General features: G+C 41.9%; 1 protein-coding gene across 6 annotated transcripts in view; it reads right to left on the bottom strand.

Moving 5' to 3' along the window:
* Window positions 1-10,854, bottom strand: part of ZNF410 (zinc finger protein 410) — a 47,231-nt gene that overhangs the window by 32,411 nt on the left and 3,966 nt on the right. For 4 of the 6 annotated variants that reach the window (XM_017880471.1, XM_017880468.1, XM_017880469.1 and 1 more), the window contains exons 3-5: window positions 9,046-9,181; window positions 6,155-6,373; window positions 4,417-4,608 (exon numbers count right to left, since the gene is read on the bottom strand). In XM_017880471.1, the coding sequence (XP_017735960.1) occupies window positions 4,417-4,608; window positions 6,155-6,373; window positions 9,046-9,181 (547 nt within the window). The remainder of the gene's footprint in view (window positions 1-4,416; window positions 4,609-6,154; window positions 6,374-9,045; window positions 9,182-10,854) is intronic. The other 2 variants (XM_017880470.1, XM_017880473.1) reach the window with 1 other exon arrangement.

Here is a 10,854-nt window from a genome sequence, read left to right as displayed (position 1 = left end):
TTTTTTTTTTTTTTTTGTAGAGATGGGGTTTTGCCACGTTGACCAGGCTGGTCTCCTGAGCGCAACAGATCCACCTGCCTTGGCCACCCAGTGTTGGGATTACAGGCGTGAACCACTGCATCGGCCAAAAACATCATGCTAATACAGTGATTCAAATCAGTGATAGTAGGGGCTTTCTGGATTCAGTTTTATAGATATAATAAGAATGTTAATATAATCATAAAATAGGAAAAATGAATACATAGAATAAGGAAAGGCTAAGAAATTATTGAAACTCCTCCTGCTCAACAATGAAGATTATCAATATATGCTCAAAGAAATATAAGGCAAATTTTTCCCTTAAAAAAAAAAATCCCTCAGAAAAGAGTGCATTTGAGTTTTACTATGTTGGCCACCCTGGTCTTGAACTCCTGACCTCCAGTGATCTGCCCACCTTGGCCTCCCAAAGTGCTGGGATTACAGGTGTGAGCCACTGCGTCCGGCTGCCATATGGTTTCTGTTACAACAACTCAGCTTTGCCATAGTAGCAGCCTTAGACAATTTGTAAGTAATGTGGATGCCTATGTTCTAAAACTTTAATTATAAAAACAGGTGCGGGCCAGGCACAGTGGCTAACGCCTGTAATCCCGGCACTTCGGGTGGCTGAGGCGGGCGGATCACGAGGTCATGAGATTGAGACCATCCTAGCTAACACAGTGAAACCTTGTCTTTACTAAAAATACAAAAAATTAGCTGGGCGTGGTGGTGGGCACCTGTAGTCCCAGCTGCTCGGGAGGCTGAGGCAGGAGAATGGCATGAACCTGGGGCGCAGAGCTTGCAGTGAGCCAAGATCACACCACTGCACTCCAGCCTGGGCGACAGAGAGAGACTCCGTCTCAAAAGAAAAAAAACAGGTGGGGATTTGGCCCAAAGGCCTTTGCTGACCTAATACACAACATCTTAAGCAAACTTAAAATGTTTCTGTATTTCAAACAACTTAGATTGTAAGTGAAGATAATGTGCTCTGAAAATCTATGCTAGAGGACTCATAAACTGACTTCAGTGTCAACAATGACAAAGATATTTATGTTAAAAATGCATTAAAATATTGAATAAAATCACTTTGTTACATGTTAGTGCAAGGGTGTCCAATATTTTGGCTTCCCTGAGCCACACTGAAAGAAGAAATGTCTTGGGCCACACATAAAATATACTAATACTGGCCAGGCGCGGTGGCTCATGCCTTAATCCCAGCACTTTGGGAGGCCAAGGTGGGCAGATCACGAGGTCAGGAGATTGAGACCATCCTGGCTAACATGGTGAAACCCCGTCTCTACTAAAAATACAAAAAAAATTAGCCGGGCGTGGTGGCAGGCGCCTGCAGTCCCAGCTACTTGGGAGGCTGAGGCAGGAGAATGGCATGAACCCGGGAGGCGGAGCTTGCAGTGAGCCGAGACTGCACCACTGCACTCCAGCCTGGGCAACAGAGCAAGACTCCGTCTCAAAAAAAAAGAAAAAAAAAAAAAAAAAAAAAAACCTAACACTAACGACAGCTGGTGAGCTTTAAAAAAAAAAAAACTCATAATGTTTTAAGAAAGTTTACGAATTTGTGTTGGGCTGCATTCAAAGGCATCCTGGGCCACATGTGGCCGGCCCACAAGCCGTGAGTTGGACAAACTTGTGTTAGTGGGTAAAAGCAATATGGATATATTTCATATGATTCAAATGTTTATGTGGGAGCAGGCGCAGTGGCTCACGCCTGTAATCCCAGCACTGTGGAAGGCCAAGGCAGGCAGATCACCTTGGGTCAGGAATTTGAGACCAGCCATGGCCAACATGGTGAAACCCTGTGTCTACTAAAAATACAAAAATTAGGTGGGCATGGTGGCATGCACATGTAGTCCCAGCTACTCGGGAGGCTGAGGCAGAGAATCACTTGAGCCCAGGAAGCTGAGTTTGCAGTGAGCTGAGATTGCACTGCTGCACTCCAGCCTGGGCGACAGAGAGAGACTCGGTCTCAAAAAAATAAATAAATAAATAAAATGAGTATGTATTACCAAGATCATAAAGTTTCCAAATAGCAACCTATAGTGTTAATTTTATCTACATGCCTAAAGGTTTACATAACTAAGTTACGAGAAAAAAAAGGCTTTTAGGGAATTACCTTGTTGGAAAATAAGACTGTCTTATATTTGGGGTGATTTTTTTGGGGGGGAGATCGAGTTTCGCTCTTGTTGTCCAGGCTGGAGTGCAGTGGTGCGATCTCAACTCACCGTAATCTCCGCTTCCTGGGTTCAAGCAATTCTCCTGTCTCAGCCTTCCTAAGTAGCTGGGATTACAGGCATGGGCCACCATGCCCAGCTAATTTTGTATTTTTAGTAGAGACAGGGTTTCTCAACATTGGTCAGGCTGGTCTCAAACTCCTGACCTCAGATGATCCGCCCACCTCAGCCTCCCAAAGTGCTGGGATTACAGGCGTAAGCCACCACGCCCAGCCTATTTGGGGTGATTTTATATTCAGGCATACAAGGTAGTTGTTAAGATAGTAAGGCAACATATTTTGAGAGTAAGAAAAACATCCACACAATGCTTTGCTGATTATAACATTTCCCAGATAGAATGTTACATAATCTCCATAACAAGTCAATCAGGTAAGCTGCCTGATCTCCATGTTCAGATCATAAGAAAATTGAAGCTAAGGGAGGTTAAACTGCCCAAGGCAGGGAACTAATAAATGATGATCCCAGGCCTGGATCCCAGCCCCCAGATTCTAAATTGCAAGCTCCCCTACCTACACCACTTCTCATTGGCAAATATGGCACTATTTCTTCAATGTAAGAGGAAATGCTGAAGGTTTCAGCATCCAGAGATTGGCACATACATCTCAGGAAGAATCTGAACTTTAAGGGTCCTACCAAAATGGTAAAATGAACCATTCTGAGTAGCACTATGGTAGTCATAAACAGAACTAAGTATTTTGAAAACGAACAGAAGTTTAGAGTTTGGCTGAGCATGGTTGCTCACACCTATAATCCCAGCACTTAGGGAGCCAGAGGGAGGAGGAGAACCTGAGTCCAGGAGTTTGAGACCTGCCTGGGCAACAGAGCAAAACCCCATTCTCCACAAAAAGGGAAAAAAAAGAAGACAAAAAAAAATTTAATGTTTCAAAATATTCATAGTTCTCTATTAGAAACTTTTTATTTTCATTTGAATGGTAATCAAAAAATAACAAAAAGCATATACTAAATAATCTGCATAAACTCCAAACAGCTATATACTAAGTGCTTAAGCTTAGTTTGTGATAATGATAGCATTAAACCATGTAGTATTGAGTTGTCACATGTTAATGAGAAAACACAGAGGCAGACATAAAAAAGAATTCATGACATGCTACATAAGCAAAGATTCTGCAGTGGTCTGAATAGAGCCGTGGTTCTCAAGCTTTAACATGTATCAGAACCAAGTTTTTAACTCAGTAGGTCTGGCATGGGCCTGAGAGTTTGCATTTCTCAGTTCCCATGTGACATCAATGAACCAGTGACAATGCTTTGAAAATTACTAGAACAGCCAGGCGTGGTGGCTCAAGCCTGTAATCCCAGCACTTTGGGAGGCCGAGAGGGGCGGATCACGAGGTCAGGAGATCGAGACCATCCTGGCTAACACGGTGAAACCCCGTCTCTACTAAAATACAAAAAAGTAGCCAGGCGAGGTGGCGGGCACCTGTAGTCCCAGCTACTCGGGACGCTGAGGCAGGAGAATGGCGTGAACCCGGGAGGTGGAGCTTGCAGTGAGCTGAGATCCGGCCACTGCACTCCAGCCTGGGTGACAGAGCGAGACTCCGTCTCAAAAAAAAAAAAAGAAAAGAAAATTACTAGAACAGAAAAGTGGCACAGAGTAATTAGTACAGGCATGCTGAACTGAAAAAGAAAAAGCATTAAAACCATCATAGCTAATTGTTAAACTGCCATGAGCAGCAATTCAGTTTCAGCAAAACATAATCCTCTGCCACAATGACTTAATGTTATTTTTATTTTCATGGGTTTGGTAGTTTTATTCCTATTAACTGATAAAACTGTTTTGATTTCATGAGGTTGTAAGAGCTCTAAGTATATGAAGTTTACACAGAATTTCTGTTTTTGCGTATTTAAGAGACATTACAATAAAACAATTCAAACCCCAGAATGTATATTATTTTTTCTTTAAAAGGGGCTCTGTACATTTTTAAAGTTGAGAATTCAGAATACTAGTTGGTTTTGGACACAAATCTAGTATGGCCAAGTTATTTTACAGAAAATAAAATTTTAAAAATTTACAGATTTCTACCCTTCTGCTCTCGTCAATAAAATAACTTGAATTATATACAACTCAAACCAGCCACTGCATTACCAAAATCTCTTTGCACAGAATAGTGGCAAGGAAAATGCCAACAGGCCTCACCATTGCTGCTGGTTTTTGCATTCTTTGCCAGTTGTGCACGAGTAGCAGCAATCAAACTGTCATGGGCCAACTCTTGAACCCGGAGGAACCATGGAATGCTACTGTCTGTGCTCTCACTGGAGAGGAAATCATTCCCTGAATCTTCTGCCTCATCCTGTACAAACACTAAGTGCTCAGCTGAAGAGCCCAGACCTGGAAGAAACAAAACATATGAAAAGTTAGCAACCAAGCAACCCTTTTATTTGCCCTGGCTCAGAAACTCTCCATGTACCCCCACCCCCCGCTTTTTTTTTTTTTTTTTGAGACGGAGTCTTGCTCTGTCACCTAGGCTGAAGTGCAGTGGCACGATTTCGGCTTACCACAACCTCTGCTTCCCAGGTTCAAGCGATTCTCCTGCCTTAGCCTCTGAGTAGCTGGGATTACAGGCATGCGCCACCATGCCCAGCTAATTTTTGTATTTTTAGTAGAGATAGGGTTTCACCACGTGGGTCAGGCTGGTCGTGAACTCCTGACCTTGTAATCCGCCCACCTCGGCCTCCCAAAGTACTGGGATTACAGGCGTGAGCCACTGTGCCTGGCCCAGAAACTCTCCATGTCCTAAATAAGCTATTCCTGACCTTCGCCTTTTACCTCAAACTTCTCATTGAAAAGTAGGCAATTACCTTTCTACCTTTAGTCTACAGGCTTGTCGTTACCTTGCCTCCTCTGGTTTCAGAGGCAAAGCTGTCTTTCTTGGTCAACCAGACTAAACCCCCATCTACAGTATTTCATTCTCATTCTTCAATTATCCCCTCATATATACTTGTTATCTCCTCTCTCCCATCTGCAACCAGTTTCCTATCGGCCAGCATTTCCTTATAGTCTTTAAATATGTCCTAACTCAAGTCTCTCACCCTTATTTTTTAAAAGAAGTAGAAAACCCCAAGTACTTCTCTAGCTATTACCTTCTTCCCTGTTCCTTTAAAGTCAAGTTTCTTGAACAAGTGTACCTTCTAACTTGCATATCTACTGTCTTACCTCCCATCCACTCCCCATCTATTTAACCTTGGCCTCTACCTTAGCTACCACAGTAACAACTGCTCTTGCCAGGGTCACCAGACACACACTTCTCACTAATAAGCCCATCATGTAGCATTTGGCATGATTTAGTGTATTTTCTGCCTTAAAACTTCTTCCTCCCTTTGCTTCCCCGCTACCAATCTCTCCAGTTCTCTTCATCCCCTTCCAGCTGCTCCTTCCTGTTCTTCTGTTGTCCTCTTAAATGTTTTTTCCTAGGGTCCCAGACTTGCCTTCTTTTCTGTTTATGCTTCAGACTTCTCTTGAATCAAAGAATCCACACTCATTGTTTCATACATTTCCTGAATGCTGATAAGCACCAAAACAGACCTTTCTAGAACTCTGGATTCCTGTTTCTAACTCTCTAAAGGACATGTCCTCCTGAATGTACCTCCAAAATCTCAACATAAATAGGCATAAATTGGAACTAATCATCCTCCCCCAAGCCTTGCTCTTCCTGTTCGATCTCAGTATATGGCACTACATAATTTCCCAAACAAGATGGGTCATACTAGAGTCCTCCCACTCCCTCTACATATTCAAATGGTCACCAGACAGACCAATTCTCCAAAATAATAAAATAATAAAGCTTCTTTCTATTTTAAGTATGACTAAGTAAAATATGCCCCACCCCTAATTTTTTTCTTAGGCATTAGCAGAGCTCAAGAAAAGGAAAGAATACCTGCTCTTGTTAGGTTAAGAAGAATAAAAGAAGTGCTATCACTTGGCTGTAGATCTTGCAACAAGCTAGAAGACTCTGAAGTGGACAAAAACTCCGGGGATTTCTGTACAGTCTGAGCTCTCGTCTCCTCTCCGTCTGGACCTACATTCACCCGAAGGCTTCTCAAAACAGCTGAGGAAGGGACCTCCTTGGAGGAGTTAGAATGATTTGTAGTATCATCTAGTAAAGGGAAAATATCACAGCTTTATCTCCAGGGGCTCACCATTTTGATACACAGCACCCAACATCTCTTGGAAGCTAACATCCTTATAGGAGCAGACAGCATTCTCATTATACAAATAAAAACTTTGTCTCACAGAAGAACAGAGAGATGGCTTTATGTTCTAAAGCAGTCAGCCAAAATGTGAGGAACAGAATTCTCTGTCACTTGGCAGTAATGGTTGGTGAATAACCAACCATTGACATTTGGACCATGGAATTTAGTCCTTTTGAAGCCAGAAATCAGTACTTTTCCTTGAAAATATAGCTATACAATGAATACTAGCTCAAGAATAGGATTTACATTTTATTTTTCTTGTAGAGAGCTCCCTCTCCTTAACTTTTATATTAGTTTGGTGCAAAAGCTATTGCAGTTTTGCCATTACCTTTTTACCTCTGGTTGTATCTCAGGCTGTGGTATTTTTTCTGTGCCACCATGCCTGGCTAACTTTTGTATTTTTAGTAGAGACAGGGTTTCACCAGCCAGGCTGGTCTCAAACTCCTGACCTCAAGTGATCCACCTGCCTCGGCCTCCCAAAGTGCTCGGATTATAGGTGTGAACCACCACGCCCAGCCTGTAATATTGTGTTTTATGAGCTGGGAGGCAAGTATTTGGATTTTTTTTTTTTTGAGACGGAGTCTTGCTCTGCCACCCAGGCTGGAGTGCAGTGGCCGGATCTCAGCTCGCTGCAAGCTCCGCCTCCCGGGTTTACGCCATTCTCCTGCCTCAGCCTCCCGAGTAGCTGGGACTACAGGTGCCCGCCTCGTCGCCCCGCTAGTTTTTTGTATTTTAAGTAGAGACAGGGTTTCACCGTATTAGCCAGGATGGTCTCGATCTCCTGACCTCGTGATCCACCCGTCTCGGCCTCCCAAAGTGCTGGGATTACAGGCTTGAGCCACCGCGCCCGGCCCAAGTATTTGGATTTTCATTTACTTTTATCTATACTTGTTTGTATGTCTCAAATACTTTAAATCAAAATTAAAACTAAAGGAAATGTGGAAAAGAAGGTGAAAGCATTTTTTAAAAATCCATTCATTAGTAGATGAACACTAAAGCTGATTCCATATCTTGGTTATTATGAATAATGCTGCAATTAACATGTAAGTATAGACATCTTTGACTTACTGATTTCAATTCCTTTAGATATATACCTACAAGTTAGATTGCTGGGTCATATGGTAGCTCCATTTTTAGTTTTCTGAGGAACTTCCATACAGTTTCCATAATGGCTGTACTAATTTACGTTCCCACCAACAGTGTACAAAGGTTACCTTTTCTCCATATACTTGCCAACACTTGTTATCTTCCATCTTTATAACAGTCATTCTAAGGGGAGATGGACACTCTGTTGTTTTCATTTCCTTAATTATTGTTTATATATATATATATATTTTAATTTATTATTACTATTTCTTTTAAGGTGTTGCTCTATCCACCCAGGACGTAGTGCCGTGTTGCAAAAACAGCTTACTGAAGCCTCAAACTCCTGGGCTCAAGTGATCTTCCCACCTTAGCTGGGACTACAAGTGCACACCACCATGCCCAGCTAATTTTTAATTTTTTGTAGAGACGAGGTCTCGCCATGTTGCCCAGGCTGGTCTCAATCTCCTGGGATCAAGCAATCTTCCTGCCTCAGCCTCCCAAAGTGCTGGGATTACAGGCATGAGCCACCACACCTGGCTTGTCTTCAACTTTTCTAACTGGTTCTTTCCTCTTAGCATAAAGCAACCCTCAAATATCTCAGATCTTAACACAAACAAAAAATTTCCCTCTATCTCATCACTTTCTCGTTTTCCTTCTAGTACCAGGAGAGCCTTTAGAAAATATGTATTGATAGGCCTGGTGCAGTGGCTCACACTTGTAATCCCAGCACTTTGGGAGGCCAAGGTGGACTGATCACTTGAGGTCACGAGTTCAAGACCAGCCTGGCCAACATGGTGAAACCGTTTCTACTTAAAATGCAAAAATTAGCTAGGAATAGTGGCGCGCACCTGTAATCCCAGCTACTTAGGAGGCTGAGGCAGGAGACTAGCTTGAACCCGGGAGGGGAGGCAGAGGTTGCAGTGAGCCAAGATCGCGCCACTGCACTCCAGTCTGGGCGACAGAGTGACACTCCGTCTCAAAAAAAAAAAAAAAAAAAAAAAAGCTTGTACACTCAAGTCACTGCAGCCTGACTTTCCATCCTCTTCTCTCCATGGAACAGGTTCTGCCAAAGTCAATAATGGTGTCCTTTTAGTCCCTATTTCACTGGGCCTGTCAGTATCATTTGATACAATGATTTCCCCTGGGTTTCATGCCTCCACTCTGCTGATGTTCATCCAACTATTTTACTCTTTGCTTCTTTCCTCCTTTACAAGTTCTCCTGCCCCACCCTGTACCTTAAATAAATAGTTCCATAGTTTTGCATTGACCTTTTTTCCCCACTCTCACACTCTTTGGGTGATCATATCCATTCCTATGGCTTAAACTACCAAAGCACTAATGATTTCATGGTTGCTTTTTCTCCATGACTCCTAATTTTTACAGTTTCCACCAGTCAGTTACTAAGTGATACATTCATTCCACCAGTAACATAGAGTAGGCTAAGCTCTTAAGACTTCTTTATCCTATCTCTAGTGATCTTAATTTTTACCTGGTAACATTAGCCGACTGCATTCTGAGGCTTCAGTCACAGGAAGGAGGGACAAACAAGTAATATCTTTAGCTTCTGATTCTACAAGCCCCTGTCCCAATGGGATGGATGTATTCTGAACAAACTGTACCAGGAGCTAGGGGGAAAAAAGACAACACTGAGAAATACAAGTTGTTAGAAATGTATCTAAACCTCCGAATTTACCAAAAGGTAATATTAAGACTGCTCACTAGTCTCATCCATATTCAAAGAAAAATAAACACCATAATATCTAAAGTTATTTTATCAAGTTGTCTGTTCTAGAGAACAGCTGATTTATATAAAGTCATGTGTTGCGTAACAACATTTCAGTTAACAGACCATATACAGGATTATGGTCCCGTAAGATTGTAATGCCCTATTTTTACTGTACTTTTTCCACATTTAGATATGTTTAGATACACAATGTTTACCACTATGCTTCAACTGCCTACAGTATTCAGTACAGTAACATGCTGTATAGGTTTGCAGCTCAGGGGCAATAGGGTATACCATACAGCCTAGGAATGTAGCAGGCTAAACCATCCAGGTCTGTGTAAGTATACTCTACCATGTTCGCATAATAATGAAGTCAACTAATGTCATATTTCTCAGAATGTGTCTCTATCGCTAAGTGACACTTCACTGTAATTAAGTTAACCTCTGCCACCTTCTGTCAAACAGAGAAATGATAAAAATAATTACATTTTAAAATAATGGCTTAAAAAAATCAACTGTATCATATTGATTACATTTTACAAAGCAATTTTCTGTGTACTGGCTCACTTAATTATCACATTAACCCAGTAAGATTTAAGATGTATTTTTTTGTTTTTGGAGACAGAGTCTCGCTCTGTCACCCAGGCTGGAATGCAGTGGCACGATCTCGGCTAAATGCAAGCTCTGCCTCGCGGGATCACGCCATTCTCCTGCCTCAGCCTCCCAAGTAGCTGGGACTACAGGTGCCCGCCACCAGGCCCCGCTAATTTTTTTGTATTTTAGTAGAGACNATTTTACAAAGCAATTTTCTGTGTACTGGCTCACTTAATTATCACATTAACCCAGTAAGATTTAAGATGTATTTTTTTGTTTTTGGAGACAGAGTCTCGCTCTGTCACCCAGGCTGGAATGCAGTGGCACGATCTCGGCTAAATGCAAGCTCTGCCTCGCGGGATCACGCCATTCTCCTGCCTCAGCCTCCCAAGTAGCTGGGACTACAGGTGCCCGCCACCAGGCCCCGCTAATTTTTTTTGTATTTTTAGTAGAGACGGGGTTTCACTGTGTTAGCCAGGATGGTCTCGATCTCCTGACCTCGTGATCCGCCTGCCTCGGCCTCCCAAAGTGACGGGATTACAGGCATGAGCCACCGCGCCTGGCCTTAAGGTGTATTTTACAGCTGAGGAATCAAATTGAAACATTAAGTGACTTGTCTAAGGTCACATGACTAGTTAGGAGCAATGCCAATCCTCAAATTTAAGTAATCTGATTCCAAATTCAGTGTCCATTCTGCAACACAGATGTGCTAAATTTAAAGAAAAGTGAACAACAAAAAATGTTTAAATCCCCTAATCACATTTAGAAAGAAAATACTTACATATATAAAATAAACGAAGAATTTGTAGTAGTAAATATTTATATATGTATACACCTACATACATCGCTTGTATCTCATATTTATGTGAGTACATATTTATACATAAACATTTTTATTTACAAGATTTTATTACATAATTATCTAAATGTATAATGATTTTACATATACTGAAAAACATATATAGCTTATAAAACCTA

This window comes from Rhinopithecus bieti, unplaced genomic scaffold, assembly GCF_001698545.2.
Source record: "Rhinopithecus bieti isolate Rb0 unplaced genomic scaffold, ASM169854v2 scaffold_11380, whole genome shotgun sequence".
NCBI lineage: Eukaryota > Metazoa > Chordata > Mammalia > Primates > Cercopithecidae > Rhinopithecus > Rhinopithecus bieti.
Note: the sequence above shows the minus strand (reverse complement) of the source record. Positions and strands in the feature narration are given on the sequence as shown.